At 40.1% G+C, this 19,366-nt stretch overlaps 1 protein-coding gene across 3 annotated transcripts in view; it reads right to left on the reverse strand.

The window, feature by feature from the left end:
* MTA1 (metastasis associated 1) overlaps positions 1-19,366 on the reverse strand; it is an 82,469-nt gene that overhangs the window by 12,429 nt on the left and 50,674 nt on the right. For all 3 annotated transcript variants that reach the window (XM_080348428.1, XM_080348427.1, XM_080348429.1), the window contains exons 12-17: positions 13,308-13,423; positions 12,306-12,457; positions 10,476-10,665; positions 10,008-10,097; positions 8,063-8,215; positions 7,063-7,098 (exon numbers count right to left, since the gene is read on the reverse strand). In XM_080348428.1, the coding sequence (XP_080204554.1) occupies positions 7,063-7,098; positions 8,063-8,215; positions 10,008-10,097; positions 10,476-10,665; positions 12,306-12,457; positions 13,308-13,423 (737 nt within the window). The remainder of the gene's footprint in view (positions 1-7,062; positions 7,099-8,062; positions 8,216-10,007; positions 10,098-10,475; positions 10,666-12,305; positions 12,458-13,307; positions 13,424-19,366) is intronic.

Below are 19,366 nucleotides of genomic sequence, written 5' to 3' on the forward strand. Positions count from 1 at the left end.
AAGCATGGCCACTTTTCTACTTGGTAGAAATCTTTCAGTACATTTCCGTTCCTGAACATACACACCATTGCCTGTATATTTACAGAGCATTTCATAGTTGGCAAAACAAGTTTGTACAGAGCTGACCCTAGTGCCAAGGAGGAAAAGCAGCCCAGCTTTCAGTCACTGTCTCTAACTTGTTTTTAAACTTATATTTTCTCAAATTTACTAATGCAAATTTTCAGGATATTCACCAAACACAAAAATAAGGGTCCTTCATCTCATGTTAACATAATTAATCTTTTCTTTCTTTCTTTCTTTTTCTTTTTTTTTAACCAATGAGGATAGTAAGCAATTAGTCACAGATGGTGGTTTTTTTTAACTTCTGTTTACCAAAGAGAAGTATGATGGAGAACATGCAGTAACATTCATAAACATGTCTTCAGTCACAATGAACATAAAGAACTTAGCACACACTTTCACAGCCAGCAAGTTTACTATACTCAAATACATTGCTTTCAAAAAACCACACTCTTCATACGTATTTTCCTTTTCCAAAAGTAATCCTACTCCTGGAATTCCATCCTTCCCAGCAGCAACAAAAACATCAACAGTACCACATTTGTGAGCAAGCTAGAAAAAAAATATAAAAATTCATGCATGAATGAGGCTTGATGAATAAAGATTTCGCTTCCAAGTTACTGGTTCACTTGAAGTAGTCTCTGTGTGTTAACGTATACCTATATACAGTTTTTGCAAGTTTATAAGAATGCTGTAGCACTCCCCTTAAACTGACAAGAGTGTGTTACCACTATGAGTAGCCTGAGTGTCCACCTTCTAATGATCAAAGGCTATACAGAAACTTTCAGGAATGCAAGTGCAGCAAGCAGAACAGAGCATAAATTGTACCAAACACCACCTAGACTAACATTTTCTTAAAATTGTGTTGTACATAAAAACAAGTTTTAAATTGCAATTTACTTACCTAAGTAAGTTCCTACCAAGATTGGCAAAGGAAAAGGAGAAAAAAAGATTTAAGGTTAAAAAAAGGAAAGATTCACACAGTTCAGAAAACAGCAGCCCAGCCCCATGCAACAAATACAGAAACACAGGCTGGTTTGGTTGTAATGAAACACAGAAGTGATCACAGTTCTCTGTGGGACAGAGAAACCCAAGACAACATTAAACAAACAGTAACTGCAACTGAGAGCTTTAATTCTGCACAAGTAAGTAGTGGCTTGTTACCCACCTCCTTCCACTAAACACTGTAAATTAACCTCATTGGACCTGGACAGTACTTCTCAAAATGCTCAGTTTAACGGTTCACATTATTTTGCTCCACAGTACCTCACAGATGCATCTTCTGCTAAAAGTACTTTGAGGACAGTAATAATACTTTCTGGGCAGTGACATCCAACTATAATGAGTTGGCAGTGACCCCTGGACAGAATGGTGAGAATGGAGAGCTGCTGTCTATCTTGGTGTTGAGTCAGTCAACACAATCCGCTCGCATTCCTAAAACAGCATCCTGGTATATTCTGGTCTGGCTGTAACACACTAAGTAGTTAAAAAATAGAGGTAACAAAACAATGCACCTCACTGCTTTAGGATTTGCTGATCCAAGCTATGTAAACTAGAAACCACCAAATTATTCACTTTTCTTAGAACTGGGAGTATTACGCATCATATAAATATATATACATGTGTGTGTGTAGAGATATACATACACATTATATGTATCATACATGTAGATTCCACTTAATTACACGTTCAGGCTTTGTACTATCAGGCGTATTTGCAATTCTACCCTTGCATTGTTGTGCATTAATTTCCTCTCATTTTAATTGCACCCGCTCCCTATCACTGCCTTGAGACACACACTCTCCTCTCAATCAATATTTGCATCTTACTCCACACCATCTCTCATAAATGAAACGGTTTTCACTAGTCAATCCACAGAGCATGATGCATATCCACTGATTCCATTTCCAGATCTTTCTCTGCAACACCAGAAGAAACTAATCACAGTATCACAGCTAAGCTGGAGGCAAGTGAAAAAGGTTTCACTTAACATCTGAATACAAAATCCTAAGTACGATTCTCAAAAAATAATCTGTACTTTTGGCATATAATCTAAAGCAAGCAAGCTGCACAGGCACATGGTTCTTGGGGTCTCCAGGAAGCATTTCAAGTAACTTGTCATTCTTCCCAGCTGTGCTGCTGCTGGCAAGAAGTGCCTCTTCTTAGAGGCACTGAATATTTTCTCTCTACACTAGTCAGCACGACACTGGTCCGGATATCAACAGCTAGAGCCAGGACTCTTCCCCAGCACCCCATGTATCACACTATTAATTAAAGGACCAATACTGCCTGTTTACAGTCATTCCTAGATGGGCAGGTTTCCTTTGGTTGGTTATCCTTGATTTCAGAAGGGGAGCCAGGGCCACTGCTGACAAAGGCAGAATTTTGATGAAAATTAATGCATACAGGTAAGATGAAATTTTCTGCAAGGTCCAAGTCAGCCAGACAAAACCTTTGAGATAAGTCTGGTCACCTACATGGCTGATGCTAGAGAACTTCCTTATATTTCTGTTTTTGATCAAGAACAGTATTTCCACTTCCATGCTCCTCTCTTGATAATTAAACTAATGCCACGCTAGGCTGATGAATGCTTCCACTTCTCAGAGTTCATTCACGTTTCCCCAAAAGGAGGTGAGAAACAATGAACCAGAACACATTAAATTAGACTGACATTCCATTTTGTCTTAGAAATTCCCAGTAGCACAAGCAAGGTATTCCAAAAGTTAATTAACCTCACTCAAAAATTTGCAGCTTGTTTCCAGCCAAAGGTTTTCTACTGTACCTTCTGGCTACTGCAGCTCATTATTCCATTCCCAGCTAGACTAAAAAGCCCTCTATTATTACACTTCTGCTGCTCCTGTCAGCAGAGACAAACATCTACAACTTCCACTTTGATAAAAGCATTTTCCATTATACAGCGTGTTTTCCAGTCCCTTCACCATTTTCATGGCTCTTCTATTTACCCTCTCCAATTTTCAGCATTTGAATCGCTACCATTTTATCAATGCAAGTTTGTCACTGGGAAAAGCCTTCCCTTTATTTCAGCTACTCATTTGTGTCCTCTCTCTGCCAATTTTAGAGTGCATGTGATGATCCTGAAAAACAAAGTTGATTAGATGGTGTAAAAGAGAGAGGAAAAAACAACAACAACAACAACAAAAAACCTAACAATGCTCCCTCACTTCGTCCAGTAGGAATTTGCATAGACAAGTATCACGTAGACCCTGTACTGGGTAGCTGTAAGGAAAAAGGAAGCAGGGTCCAAAACATAAAACATCCTCTCTACCTCTCTAGAGGAAGTTTCATGGCAAATATTGGCACTCAACCCCCAGAACATTAATGGAAAAGCAATAAACTAATGCTTTTTAAACATCTAACTGTATTTGACAACTTATGAGACTCCATGTACTTTTCATGCTCCAAAAATAGGATTCTGCAGCAATCTGTCCCTGCTAATCTAATGTTGAAGGAGAGTTGTGAAGGGCACTGTATGCTAGTGATGCTTCCAGTCTGACTTAGAGAAGAGGAAAACAAAACAGATGAAAGGACTACACCCTTTTTATAAAACATAGTGGAGGGTAGGGAGGAGAGATGAGATTAAGAATAGTTTCCTCTTCTTGGAATTCCAGCACCAGTGGAAACTATAGATGCCTGGCCAGACAATTCACATTCAAAGTCTGAAAAAGTTCAGCTCTCTAGAGTTAAGCAGGGATGAGTCAGAAAAAGAACAGGTAAAAATAGTTGGAGTTACAGTAGCAAGAGAAAAACAAAATTCTAAAATCTTAAGTGCTCTTTTAAGTGCAGCAATTTCCAGCATTTCCATAATTAGTTTTAATTAGCTCTGGCTTCAGCCCACTAACAAGTCTCCTTTTCCTCCTTGATCTCTCACCACCAAGGTCCCCCTTTTTCCAGCCTTTCCTCAATTCCCATTACTACCTCTCTTCACAGAGCTCAGCCTGACCAGCCCACACCCATCCATAGACCAGGTGGTCCTTCCATCTCCAATCCCTCCGCCCTCAGTCATCGTTTGGCCACATTTAGGAATATGTTTCCATTTGTGCAGGAACATTCGTTAAGGCACTTCACCGATTAACTTTTCTAAGAGCTGAATTCTAACTACTGACCACCAAAATACCAAAGGGTGGCAGAGCCTCATATGAAAATCTTCCAGCAGTGCTGCCTGAAGAAATACCCAAAAGATTATATGAACAATTCAGTTTTCAGCAACATTAAACAGCCTAATTCTAAATGAAGGAAACAGGTGTCACAGGAATTTAAATGCCTTAGAAACCTGTCAACCAATATATACCTGTAAACATGGATCTTAATGCTTTACACTAAGAAAACTCATCACATGCAACCAGAACAGCAACCACACATATTTTACAGTATTGATACCTCTCCCATGAGTTGGGAAGTAATAACCCAGCACCAAAGGCTTTTATCACCAGCGAAGAGGCAAAGCCAACCGTAATAGCTGTCCACTGTTTTATGTCAGGGTCTGCGACACAGTGACCTGTCCAAACCATAAGAATCTTCCAGGTGCCATCAACACAGAACATCAGCAGGAACTACAAAACCCCCTGGATAATTCCTATAACATTGCAGTATGTTAAACATCTCCGTGAAAACTATTTCAACATAGGCGGACAAGGTGTCTTCCTGCACCTAAATTTGTGCAAAGGATATTTTCAGCCCCTCCACACAGTCGTATCAGCACCAGCTTTTCTTTGCAGCACACTCCTACAATGACTTAAGTCAGCCAGTGTGCCACCATGTATCACCAAGGGCATAGGAAAAACATGAAAACAAAAAACCTCCCATATTTTCCCATAGTATCTACAGGAACTGTGTAAATGAAGAATCTGACTGGTTATAACAATTCAGTTTTACTCTCATTAATCTTTTTCTTCTAGCTTAGGTCAGTGATAATTTAAAAAATCAGTCACTGTGGATAGATGGGTTTACTTCAGTCCTTTTACACTAACTCACTGCCTCCTAAATTCTGGTCACAAGGTTTCATTGCTCTTGCTGCCATTCACCCCTTCTTCACAACAGGTCCAGCTTGTGCCCTTCCTCTCCAACCTCCTTCTCTCCCAGGCCAGTGATCCTGTGTGACTCCATTCAGAGGCAAGGAGAAGTCCCAGCACCGTGTCCCCAGTTCGGGCACAGCACAGGAGACTGGCATTACCCATGCTCAGAGCCAGCAAAGCTTACCAGCTCACATGCAAAGCAACTGGGGACCAGTGCTAAGTGGCACCGGTACATAAACTGGCTCCAGGCCAGAAACAGATCCACCAACATTCCACCATCTGTTTCCCTGTGCCCAGCAGATCTTGACCCAGGTTCTTTAAACCTTGTTTCCTTGCAGGTGGTTCCCTTCCTTCTCTGTCTCGGCAAAGCTTCCAGCAACCCAGGGTCAGAAAATATTCCAGATGTTAAACTTGAAGCGTGACAAGCATTTTCCATTCACAAATAAATCTCAACCAACAAGTTTAAGCTGAAATGCTCATAAGTATATCCAGTTACACTCACTGTCCCAGCAGGGAAACAGATTCTGGGACTGATTTGTACTTTGTTACCCAGCAGTTATAGGAACAAGTATTACTCCAAGTGTTTCAGTGGCTGGCTGAGAACAGACCAGTTTCCTTCTGCAAACTGCTCCAGCAACAATTATGACTGAAATCTACCTAATCAAATACGTACATCAGCAGACAGACGTTTTAAAACACTAAATCAAGAATCCTCCATTTCCAGTAAGTAAATGTTCTCAGGTTATCAAATCCAGCGCTCTACACAGAGAGAGCCTGAGGGAAGGGTCAGTTCTTCTGCCACCTCCCTCCTTTGCGCTACAACATCTCAGAGCATCAGCCCAGTGTCACCTGCTGAGTGACTGAGCAGTCCCCAGGCTGATGAGGACACTCAGCAGGGAGCAGCGGGCATGCCCACAAGCAAGTGGTCACTAGGAGACATGGAAATTCAGCAAGCTACTCCACAGCTGCATCCCTCATTACTAGACAAAGCTTCTGAGGAAGGCAAACTGACCAGGGCAGCAGGGTTCTGCTGTTCTTCCCAAAACACAGAAGTTAAAAAGCACATTGAAAACTCAACAACAAAACATCAAGGTATAAATTCCCAAAGACAGCAAGACAATCACTGTCCTCATTCTCATTGTTTTCTCCACATGCACTTATATATGCGTGCATGCAAATATTGGTAACAGCCATCCACTGCCTCAGCCATCAAACAAAAAGCTTAACATCAGGGCATGCAGTGTTGGCCATTTTGTGGTAACACATACCTTAAGATTTTTGTTTGCCTGCCTCATGATGACATTTGTATATCCTAACTACTCAAAATTGGTCTGTCTTATACAATTTGTTTAAGTGATATCACATGCATGTTTCCTGCACTAACACAAACTGAAGGTTCTGAGGTGTATTCGGTAGTCAGAACAGATTACTTTTTAACCTGTTCAAATTTTGCCAACCATTTCTACGGCAAGTAGAGAACACACAATCTCTCCCTGGCAAGACTGTCCACTCACAGTGGAAAATATAGAGGCTTGAACATGGGACTCAATGTGAATACTGTCTCCTATTTCTTTTGGTCGATGTGAATTTAAAACAGTTCAGGATGCATCAAACTTGGATTTCTTAAAAGTCAAACAATGACACAACACCTAATTTCAAACCAACCATCACAGCTTTCAGCAGTTTCACAAAACTGCTAGAAAACTCTTCTGTCAACTTGAGAAATGAGTAACCAATTCAGAAAATAGCACTTCATGTCTTCAGTAGGGTTGTACAACTTGTCATCTGCATGTGAAAAGCCTGGAAGGTGAGCAGCATGACCACAGGTGGAAACAGTTATCCAAGGAACACTTAGACATCAACACAGAAGGTGCACACAGACTCATAAGCCACAAAGCACAGACAAGCCAGCAGATGAAACTAAAACCCACTCTCCTAGCATAAGCTGAGCGCAGCTTCAAGGTCTTACCCCTGCTAGGCATCAACAGGCGCTTCTTCATGTTGCCTGATAGAGCACAAGTGGACAGAAAAGAGAAAAACATCACATCAGCAACCTGAACAGCAGCAGTTTAAAAAGTTCTTAATGTTAAAACACAAACAATAAGACATCAAATGTCTGCAATTGAATTTTAGGTAAGCCACATATAAAGTTAAAATTAAAGGTAAAAAATGAGAAGGATTCTCTGTATCTTCCTCCCTGCTCAGGGCCATAATCAAACAAGTTTCTCTCCCCTGCTATGAAGAGCTACCCTCCATGTTCTCACTCCCATTAAGACCATTTGAACATGACCTTTTATCCTCATCTGAGAAAAGACTGCATTTCCTCTTTCCCGATGCTCTCAGGCAAGAGCGACTCTTCCGAACAGAGCCCTGGAGTCTGTGCCAAGAACACCCTGCATCTGTCTCCCAATTCAAACACCTTCCCCTTGCCTTTTCGTCAGGAGGAGATAAAGCCCAAACTCCACTGCACAGAGGTGCTCAGTGACAGGGCCAAGAAAAGCGAATGCGCTGGTTCTGCGCAAAGCAGGGGCAGGTTGATGCCACACCACATCTGGCACATCTGCCTCCTTGAGCTGGGCAGCCGCCTGCCTCTCACAACAACACACAGCTTAAAAAAAGCTGTAAACCTCAAAAGAAAAATAAAACATCACTGGGAAAAGCTATTGAAGTTTTCTTCATACTGCTCATTTAAAAACTGAAGGGCATTTTCTCCCTCACTGTCCCATTTGCAAGGTTGGTCAAGCCAGGCCGAGTTCCACCCAGGCAGGACACAGCACACATCACATCCAGAAGGAGGAATGGGACAAATAACTTTCACAAAAAGAAAAAACTAACACCCTCCCCCCACCAAAAATAAGAAACTTCCGATTTATATAAAGGGCTATAATTTTAAACAACCTCCTTGTATACTGAAAGGACAGAAGAAAAAGTCTATACAGAAAATATACATTTTGCAGAAAAATATTTACCATCCATTCCATTGTGTTGCTCGTAACTTCTTTTGCCCAGGATAGTTGGGGACCCATTATTAATGACAGGCGTAAACTTAGCAGGAGTCAGGTTGTTGAGAGAACTGGACAAGCTCTTTGCAGGATCTGGTTTCGGAGGACATGGATGAGACTCTGTTGTAAAAACAGCAAGGTTTTTTTTTGTTAGTGAAGATACTGAAATTATAAATATGAAAACAACCTGCAAACTTCCAAGGTGACCAAGTATACCTCCCCTTATATACCATCTCGGTCAATAATTTTGACTGGAGATTGCTATTTATATAAAGCATTTTAAGTATATTTAGGGATTCACTTCTACTGAAGATATTGAAATCAATGACAACATATTATCCTAAAATAAGAGCTGATAACAGAAGCACTTCAGATCTATTTACAAAACACTATTCTCTGAAAATTTGGAATCGTCTTAGGGGTGCTCCATATTAAAAGCTGTCTTTGAGCAGTCATGCAACACCCCTAAACTCTGGGGAAATTAGAACTTTTCCGGTTTTTCAAGATACGTAAAAAATACAATTTCTAAACCGGCCAAACAAGTGAAGATTCAAAGCATACCATTAAGAACACAGAGAGTCTGAATTCAAACTTTTGGCCAAGGTAGAGATCAAGCACACACTATTTAAGTGAAAAGACTTTCTCAAAGTTACAAGCAACAGCAAACAGGAGCTTCAAACAAGTTCTTCTCTTGCAGCTCCAACAGCCAAGTAACATATAAAGCATGCTGAGCACAAAGGCTCCAAAAATACATTCTCATCAGCCTCCCTGTTTCATTCACCCTCTTCTACCAGCTCAGTAGTCAAATGGAGACTCTGATACAGCACAACTGAAATGTCAAAATCTACTGCTACCTTCTGTACAACTATTAAAAGCAGGATTTCATCCAACAGCAAAACTTCTTCCTTTCCTGGCTTTCTTTGGTTGCACTATATATATCCAAAGGTTTCTCAATTTGTATTTCTCATTAGTATACAGTAGAAGTACAACGCTCAAAGAAGCAGTAAATACTTAATAAACCCTGAGCCTTGCAATATTTAATCAACAAATTTTTTCAAAGAAACATAAAAGCAACTCCAGTGTTAAAAGTCAACCAATTTCCTTGTTAACGTGGAAGCCTTCAAGGCACCACTGTCCAAGCCAGCCTTCTGTGGTTAGACCTGCATTAGACTGCTGCTAAAAACCCGAGATGTGTCTTCACAGCATTTCTAGCAACCAGCAACATTAGGGAAAATGATTTTGCATTCATTTGAAGGCAGAGCTGGCATGTCATGTAGCTGGTGCCTTCCAGCACCTCAAACTTGCACCGAAGTCCTGGACAAAGCTACTCACTCAGTACTCCTCAGAGTTCAGCTGATGAGCCGCAAGTCCTCAAGAAAATTGTACAAATAAAACACCCCTCCCCCCCAAAAATAGAAGAAAGTAAATAATAGAAATATATTCCCTTTGTCTAGCTCCAGCACAGAACAGTCAGCAACTGACCGACAAGCTGTGGGACGCAGTGCTGTCCTAAACACAAGAGGCTTCTTGGAGGACCCAACAGTAAGAATTGCCTCCAGACAGCCCAAAAATTGGAACAGTGGACTGATCAATTGTTTCCAAATCACTGCTACTCCAGTACCAGACGGTAACTTGTCCCCATATACATCAGAGGCCACAGCAAACACATCCCTGCCTTCACCTGAAAAAGTGTCTGATACAGCTCTGTGAGCCACTAGGTCTGTCAAATTAAGTAGGAGAAGGAAAAAGGACAAGTTCATGGGAAGGTTTTTATGTTTCGTTTTTTAATACAGAACCAGCATCTAAATCCAGAATGAAACGGAAAAAGAAACACCAGAATGAACTAGTAGGGCTTTTTGTTTGGTTGTGGGTTTTTGTGTTTGATGTTGTCTGCTTGTTTTTTTTTTAATACCTAAATACCGGAGTACTGCTTCTAAAGGCTTTCGAACCACTTGCTTTAATAGCAATGGGTTTTCTGATGCCTCAGGTAAACGTGCTGTGCCTGTAAAATAAAGAAAAATAATTAGAGGCTAAAGACATTTAGGTATTATAGCAAAACTAAATAAATAAACTCAAGTGTCCTGAAGGAGCTTTCCAATCAAAAGGAATTCTACAGGTTGCAAGCATGTCTTGGCAACAGGACACATGCAGAATGCTAAATGTAATAGCAAACATGAATATTTTAAAACAAACAACTCATTAATTTTCAGTTATTTGTCTAGCCCACAATCAGTTGGAACTCTGTGCAAATACAGGTAGATTTTGTGAAACCACTGGCTACACGCAAGAGGGCATCGCAAGAAGTTGCAACTCAAACTTTATAGGAAAGGAATCTCCAAGAGCTTCTTTACAAGTCTGTCCCAGCTGCATCACCACTCACATTCTGCTTTGATTGCTGCGCTGTTAATAGGCAGATAGGGATGTCTCGCAGCGTGCCAAGGGCGCAAGATATCTCGACACAAACGTCTGGCAATTCTTGTCAGTTTTGTTGTATGGAGATAGAAAGCCTGTCGTGTTTTCATAGCAAACTTGGGACTCCCACTGTTTCGTACTGGCACTCCATGAGGACTCTAGAAAGAAAGAAAAACAATTATGGTTTCTAAAAAATAGTTGTTGGAAAGTACGAGTTCAAAGAAGAGAAAGAATAACATTTAAAATCACTTTCAACTACTGATTCACAGACATAAGAACAGAAACCGTATTACAGATGAAAATATTTTTAGCTCAGCTATTACACATTTCCAAAGTCATACCCATCAAGATCTGGAATTTTCTTCCAAAATATCTCAAAGGATAAAATGAAGGTAAACGTTTCTCTTCACAAGGAAGTATTTGTTTATTTATTTATTTCTGTTTTAAAGTAGGGATCCAAAAGTCAGACCTAAAGAAGTTACCTGTTGCTATCACATGATTTAGGGCTCACAGAGGCAAAAGAAAGACCCTCAAACTTTGCATGCTTAGAGTGGAATATACAATGCAAAATCCTCACAACAAAGCAATAGTAAGAAGGAGAGCAGAATCAGAAAAAAGGTTTTATGGCTAAAATATGCATCAGAAACTCACTTCCCAAAGCAAACTGAGAGAATACAACATCGGTTTTGTCTCAAAGTTGTAAGAATTTCTGGTTTAATTCTTATTCTGAACTCACTGAATGTATTCACAGAACTGTCAAATATTCTCTGCATGTAATAAAGAATAGTACTGAAAGAAATTTATCTGCTACAGAGAGTGAAAGCAGTATGTTCTTCATGAAAAGCGACTAAGGCAACTAAGTAGAATTAAAGTAGAATCTTGTGATCTCAAACCTGCCCACTCTTGGAGAGTAGGAAGAAATTTCAGTTTGGGGAGGACAAGGCTTTCCCCTCTCTGAATATTTACATACTTTTTAATTAACAAGAGCAATAAGGCTGATAATAACTAGCAGTTATCTCAGCAATTAGGCAGCTTCAGAGGGCAAACAGAAAGCCTGGAAAGGACAGAGGTTAAACAAAAGAAACAGAATGATAGCAAAAACTAGGAGGGGGAAAGAAATTAAACGAAGACCAAAGTTCAGCGTGCATTATCCTTCTGTTCACGTGAGGCAGCTACTTTTTCCAATCAGCTCAATGTATGATGCTTCCAGACTGAACTGCACCAAATTCAAAAACATTCTGAGAAATTCGGTTTAGAAAAAATAAGGAGAAAAAGTAAACAGAAGCAGCTCATGCAGTGCTTACTCAAACATAGCTAAAATGAAGGAGGATTAATTAAAAAAGATAGGATAAAGTAGAAAAACAAGATAAGGGATCTCTAAAAAGCCACTAGCTATTTGCGGTATCTAATTTTGAATGTGCCTTGGGAAAAGGAACAGGTTTCAGGAAATAATTAATTCCTTTATGGAAAAATTTCCTCTTCCCCCTACAGCAAAAATTATGGAAACCAAATACCAGAAACACATCATTAAATTATTCCATGTATTTGACGGCTAGTTTGCTAAACAAATTATGTGTTGTTCTTTTCTCAGGGCAGTACTTGGCAACAAAGTAAGTATAGCTCAAGTTAACACGCCAACTTTTGCAAGACATGAAATACCAAACCCAAGGACAACAATGGAGGCTGAAGGCATTCTCTTTGTAGTTAAATATTTAAGAAGAGGGAACAATTAGTTAGCTATCATGGCACCTAGCTTTCCAGGCAAGAGCACGGAGCAGGCTGCTTTGCAGATACCTACCAAATTATTGCGGTTTGGTCCTGGCCTCTCCCCATCTAACCGTGTTGGCATTTTCAAGCCACCGTATTTCTTCCAGTACGTCCAACAGGATGCACAGAGGCGACACTGCATGTTAGGGGGACCCCAAGAATACCACTGGTAAGACTGTGTGGCTAGAGATAACAAAGGTGGAAATTATATATATATATCCTTAAACAGGATCACTTTTCAGAGCTTATTCTCTTTAGAACTGTTACAAAATAAAAGCACCACAAAAGTAAACCCACACAAAGACAGTGCAAAGCTCAAACAGACCTTAAAAACCTAATGATGGCTTCACTGTTATCCCTACTCTTAAAGATACTCGTCATTTCAGCAGAACTAATAACACATATGAACCCCTTTAAAAACAGGAACAGAAAAAAACTACTAGTAGGATGGGCAATTCTCCTGCCAATGAAACTGAAAGTTCTCATTTTGCAGGACTTGTAAACAGCAATTTCTGCAGAGCATAGGAGAGAGGGAAGACAGTCTTCAGGAACTCCCCATACATTAATTTTATGACTAAAGAACTTATGAAATCTGTTCCTTGACTCCTCGTACACTCCTACATTCCAGCATCTCTACAGGCTCCCCACAAAGGAGCACAATCATTAGAACTCAGTATATCAATATCAGGCACCAGATCAAATAGAATGATATCGCATAGTTTGAAATCTACTGAAAAATTCTGAAAAAAATGTCAAGTTCCCGCCTTGGTGATTTAAGTCTTTGCTCAGTAGCTACCTGCAATTACGTAGGACATTTACTAACTCCTTTTTTAGTGCTTCATCATTTTATTTACAAGTGGAGCACCAGTAACTCAAAAAAACACTTTGTTTAAATGCAGCTGTGTCAAATTCTGTCCCCTCAGCCTTTCAAAGACGCCTCTCCCACCCCTCCCCACCACACAGCTGTGATTTGTATGTTTGTGACACAGCACCCACACTCTCTGTTCATCTCCCGCCCCAGCACGTCACTTACTATAACAGCTCTCACAGGCCCGTCCTGCTGTCGTGTTCTGCGCCTGTACTCCAGTACCATTTACCACTCCTGGTTTGACATTATTTACATTGATCTGGTTGGGGTTTGGCTTGTTACTTAAAACACAAAGCAAAAAGGAGGACAATGATTAATTGAGGCATGCAATTATTTATGTGACTTAAAGATATATGGACCAAAACATTTGAAGATTTAAATTTCATCCATCGTGTGGTTTATGGAACAAGCTGTACTCACCAGCAATTTGACTTCCATGATTACACTGTCTCCGATAATATTTAAATAACATCAATAATAAAAAATAAACATAATATTAGTGAAATGTCGTTTTCAAGAATCCAGACCCATTTAAAACAATAAATCAGTGAGGCCAGGCAGGTATCTTTCTTACTATCCCAGACATTCTAATCTAGATGACAAAAAGATATTATCTACGGATCTCTCAGTCCTCAACACAAGGGATATTTTACTTAAATCTCCAAAAACAAGGCTGGGGAAAGGAGCAGAAGAGGTAAGCAGAGAAAACATGGAACAAAATCTTTGCATGTGGCATATACACAGAGATTTTAATGAATACGAATCTTCTAACAAGTCTTACACTATCATTAGCACTTCTACTATAAAGCATTTAGGTTTCTACTCAATTAAAAAAGTCTAAAAGCTTAACATTTGCAGAGCAAGAAATCCATTGATGGCTGTCACTAATGTATTCTAACATAACATCTGAATCACCTCAGCTCATCCTTATACTCTCTTAAAAACACTGACTCAGGGGAAAAAAGAAGCTATTGGCATGAGCTGAGAATGGAAGGGCAAACAAAACCCTGGCACAGAGAGCAGGATGGAACAGTACAAAATTTCTGTAGAGGAAGAGATGTCCAAGGGGGAAAAGGAGGCATTCAAAAAATCCTTGGCATGGGAGGGTACAATAAGGACAGAGAACCGATATTGCAGTGACAGGACATCTGAGGAACAGAGGAAGATGGGAGAAGTCATACAAGAAGTTTCAAAGAAGAAAAATGTACCAGGAGCTTATGAAATAGAACAAGATTCCAAGGTGCTGTTAGGAGCTCAGCCCACAGAGGCAAAAAAAGCAGGCAGCCTTTGGTACTGACTTGTGCGAATTGTGTTTCACCCATATTCTCTTACCTAACAACTGAAGCGAGTGGGCATATTCCTTTTACTTCTAACTAATAAACCCATGATTTGGAATCCACTCATTCAAGCAGAAAGATCTTAACATGGGCTTTATAAAATAGCTTTCTGCAAATGCATTTTCTTATATATCAGCTGCACACTGACACAGGAGTCACACTGATTTCAGCGACCCAGAATATTTATTACTTATCACTCTGACTAGCGTTGCAAAAACAGCATTGTGGGAACGTGGCCAAATTAATTTTTTTCTAATGGGGCATCAATATTAGGTTTCACATTCTCAGCAATGACCCCTGAAAGCAACGGAGATCCAGGTGACTGAATTCTGAACACAACTGGCCTTTGCAGCTCCAGAACAAACCCAAACGCTACTGGGGAGCTCACACTGCCCTGGAAGCCAGCTCATCCTTCTCCTCGTTTGAACACGTCTCATCAGGGACCAAGACACAGAGCTTGGTTAAAGCGTCATTTCCGGAGACAGAACAGATTCTGCTGTGGATGACCTACAAGGACCACACACGCGTTGTACAAGGAGGTAAGAGAGTATTTGCCCAGTCCAAGAAAAAAACTGGAGCGCATTCTGATGGTGCTCCTCACTGTGAAGTTCAGGGTTTCTGCAGAAAAGAAAACTTAGGAGGCAAAGCACCACAGAAATACTGAAAATAGATTGTTCCTTCAGTACGCTGAGCAGCCAAAGCACAACCCAAAAGAAGCAGAGAAGAAAGAAATTTAAATTAACAAGCCTGATTAGGTTTCTTGTCCTTTTGCTTATTAATTTGCCTGGACCTTACAAGGATTAAAGTGTTCTGGGGTGCTTATCAAAATGGCACAAAGTTCTGACACCACAGATGGCAGGAGATCTGCAGAAACATTTAACAAAGGCAAAGCTGAAAGAGGAGGCATTCATGCTACCCAGCACTTTGCTCTGGGACGTCACTATAGTAACCTACTCCAAAAGAACTCCTGCCAACGATTCACTAGCAAACCCCATGTGCAAACATTACCAAGATGCTGTAAAACAAACAGTCCTCACAGATGCAGAGTTACAAGCACCACTGCCCAATAGGGAAAAAAAAAACCTGAAGAAAACTAAGCCTCTACTCCAGGTCTTGCTGCTTCCCTTTGATACATAGATTTCGAACACAAGCAAAAGGGATGCTGAGAACTGATCACAAAATTATCACACTGTAGTTACGGCAATAACTTCAGAAGTTTGAACAGCACAATTAATGTAGCTGCAGGAAGCAGCAGAAAGTGTGCTGCTCCAAAGCCAAGGTCAAGTTTCACAGGGGCAGTGACACTAAAATTTAGGCAGCTGATGTCTTTATCATATGAGAAGCAAAAAGCTCTTAATTGTTGATGATATGTTAATTAAACTTGTTTGATATCACCAAAGCCTGCTACAGCTTTTAACAAGAGAATTAGATGCGTAACTGGATGAATCATTAGGCAATTAATGAAGCTGAAGTGAAAGATGCAAATAAGGTAGTGAGAATACTGATGGTGTGGTAAACTATCATTTCCAGCCCTCACGTTAGGAATGGAAGTCTTTTAAATGGGTTTGAGTTGCACTGGAGCAGTCAGTTACAGCAGAGCAGGGATCAGGACATGCAGATTTCTGGGCTGTACTCTGCAGCAGGTCAGGCTCAGCCCAGGCGAGTTTAAAGCACACGCAGAAAGAAGGCGCTGGAAAACAGCCAGCACGGGCTGAAGCCCTGCCCGAAAAACCAACCTCAACATAACCCTGAGCCATGCAGAGCACTGAAATCCCCTCACTACATGTCTGACTGGCATTTCACCCACAGCACAGTGACAACATTTTAGCAATTAACTATAAACCGAACAGTGAATGTTTTCCTGTTATTCAGGAAACCATAGTGGTGCTAGATGCAGCAGAACAATTAAGAAATAAAGCCTCGGGAGTAAGAACATTTTTTAATCCTTTGTAAGGAACATTTATGCCATCATCTGCCTCTAGGCACCTAATTCAGGTGTCTGGATTCCTTATCCAGACACAGACAGGTGGGCTCTCATCATAACTCTCCAGGCTACTGTAAATACTGATTTCTGAGAGCAGGTCTAATGCCTGCTAAACAATGCTTTCTGAAGATGAGAAGCTTTCTCCAACAAAATGATGAAGATCGCTATTTTAACTAACACAGCTACAAAAAAACAACCAAACCACAAAAACAACAACAACAAACAAAACCAAACAAACCAACCAACCCAAACAGCATTACACCTTGAAGTTTTCCATGCTGCAACAGACCTCTGCACAATTAATCAGAGAAGGAAAAAAGCCTTGTTCCTCATGCAGAGGGCAATCGAGAAACCCATAAAGGAATTATTTTCAGCATGTTAAGCAGTTGGCCCTTGCAGTCATCCAAAGCTTCAACTTATTCTTCCAGTTTCCCTTTTAGCTTAAAGAAAGAGGCGGGTGGGGAGAACAGTATTACTTTACAAGTTTGCGAAGCAGCATTTACAGCTTAAAAAGTGCTTTGAGATTGTCAGATAAAATACTGTACGTAAAATGTATTAATTTACATTTACAGATGTAAATCTAAAATTTACATTTTAGAGATCAGGGACTGTATGGAGTACTTCATTCTTCGCTTTTCTTACGCCTTCTGAGATCACTTGGATCAAAGCAAAAGAGGAAAGAGCCACACGTTATGTCTCAGCCTTCATGATTTGCAGATGTCTTCATCCCAAAAAGCACCAGCTACACCACCAGACTGTTGCCAAAAAGAAGTGAGTAACTAGTACATATGCCTGTAAGATTAGAAAAAACAGAATATGCCTTCCACAACAGCCTGAAGTGTATGTTTGGGTACAGACTAGAAGGAGAAAGAGACCACGACTACATCTGCAGCAAGAAGAGTCTCCCAGCCCCACGTTCACGTGGCAGGTGGCAGGATGAAGCGCGTAAGAACACGGAACGTCTTTGTGCATTCAGGCTTCTGTGGCTTTATTTAACGCCACTTCCAGTGACAGAGAAATTGCTACAGACATCAACTAAAAGGGTTTTTTTTCAGTATTTCCTGAATGAAGAATTCAACTGATGTTATACTTTTTGCTTTCACCGGGAAAGCACATCAGTGCTTTTGAACCTAAGGGATGAACTACAAACCCATGTGTACAAGCGCTGGGTTCAGTCACACCAACTACAGATGTCAATCCCAAACGCAGGGTTCTTCTTGGAAGGAGCACAGAAATGTTTGTCCAAGATCTAGGACATATATGTTTTTCCAATATTTATGAGGTTGGTTTAAGACTTGATAACTTCACATCAATTACCTCTCCATGCTTCAGTTACCTACATTATAAAATTGGGGCGCAATCTCAAGTTAAAAAATACCAACTCTAAATCTTCACATAGAGCTTTTATTTCTCCCTGTGTAATGGGTATATGACACGAGAAACAGCCTTTGAAGACTGCTTCTATTGCTTTTCATATTATTTTCCCCCCCTCTCCCCAGATTTTCCTAATAACATCACAGGAACAAAGGAGGAAGACAGTCAGAAACAACAACAAACAAATTGGTTTGAGTCTGATATGCTCCTGGATCGCTTTTGCAAACAATTTTACACCAGTTTTTGTTAGAATAGGTTTCACTAAATCAGCTGATGTGTTTCTGCATAGGTCTTGTGACAGCCTACATCAAGTAATTTATTTTTGAGGTGACAAGTGGATCATTATGGTTCAAGTCTCGAAACAGGAATGGGCTCAGTAACATGATAAGGACAAATCAATAACATTGATATTCAGATCCCTACATCATGTATTGGTATTACAAGCCAAGAATATAATCTTCTTCTAGGTCACAAGATAATGTAGGTGCAACGTATTCCCTACGTGCCAGACCTTGTACTGAAACTTGAGTAGAAATAATAAAAAAAAAATATAAATATTTAACTGTTGCCACATTTGGACGTATTAATAGCGAAAAAAGCAGCAGAAGTGTTCACGTGGTATTACGTAAGTCAAGTACGGAATTGCTACTTTTCCTGATACACATGAAAAGATAGGAGGAGGGAAAAATTGACACCCATTTTATCAATTAAACGACATGTAAGTTAAACACTCACAAACCTCAATCATGACTGGAAATCAAAGCCAGAGACAAAAATAGCAACCACAGAGGTAGAGACAGAAGTCTTTTCCTGAAGCAGAGAGGCAAGTTGCTGATTTGATTATATTATCCAGATAGCAACAAGAATTATCTTGCTGAGATGCAGTGTTGAGGGATAAGATACCACTCCAGACAGCCATTATCAAATGAGCACTATAAAACCTCTCAAATACAAAGCCCTACCTACACACATAATCCAAGAGCAACAAGACAACCAGGCTTTCTCATCTGCAATATCCCTTTACATCCGCAGTCTAAACTACATTGGCTTTTGCTTTAAATTGTGAATTCATGTTCAATTTGATGTCGTGTCCCTCTGCAGAGTAACACCATCCACAAAAAGCAATACTGTTGAAAAATCGCATGACAAGAAATCTATTTGGTTTCACTCTAAATATTACACTTAATTTTTATTAAATTCACCTGAGATATGCTAACATATTTAAAAGCAAAAAATAAATCCAAGATCCTCTATTTTCACAAAAAGTAAGGGACAGTCTTGCAATTTAAGTATGTGCAACTTAGTTTTGCCTGAAGTAACAGAACAAACGGTAGAGGTTAATAAATATTTGAAAGGAGACAGCATGGAAGAGTAAAGGAGTTATCTGGGATAATACATATGGGAACGTATCTGGGAGTGAAAGCTGAAAAGAGAAAGGGACAGGGAAGATTTAAAGTCCCACACTATAGCAACCATTGACTGGGTTATGCAGAGGAAATGCAAGAGAAACACATTTTAATAAGAATTTA

The sequence above is a fragment of the Nesoenas mayeri genome, assembly GCF_963082525.1.
Source record: "Nesoenas mayeri genome assembly, chromosome: 8".
Taxonomy (NCBI): domain Eukaryota; kingdom Metazoa; phylum Chordata; class Aves; order Columbiformes; family Columbidae; genus Nesoenas; species Nesoenas mayeri.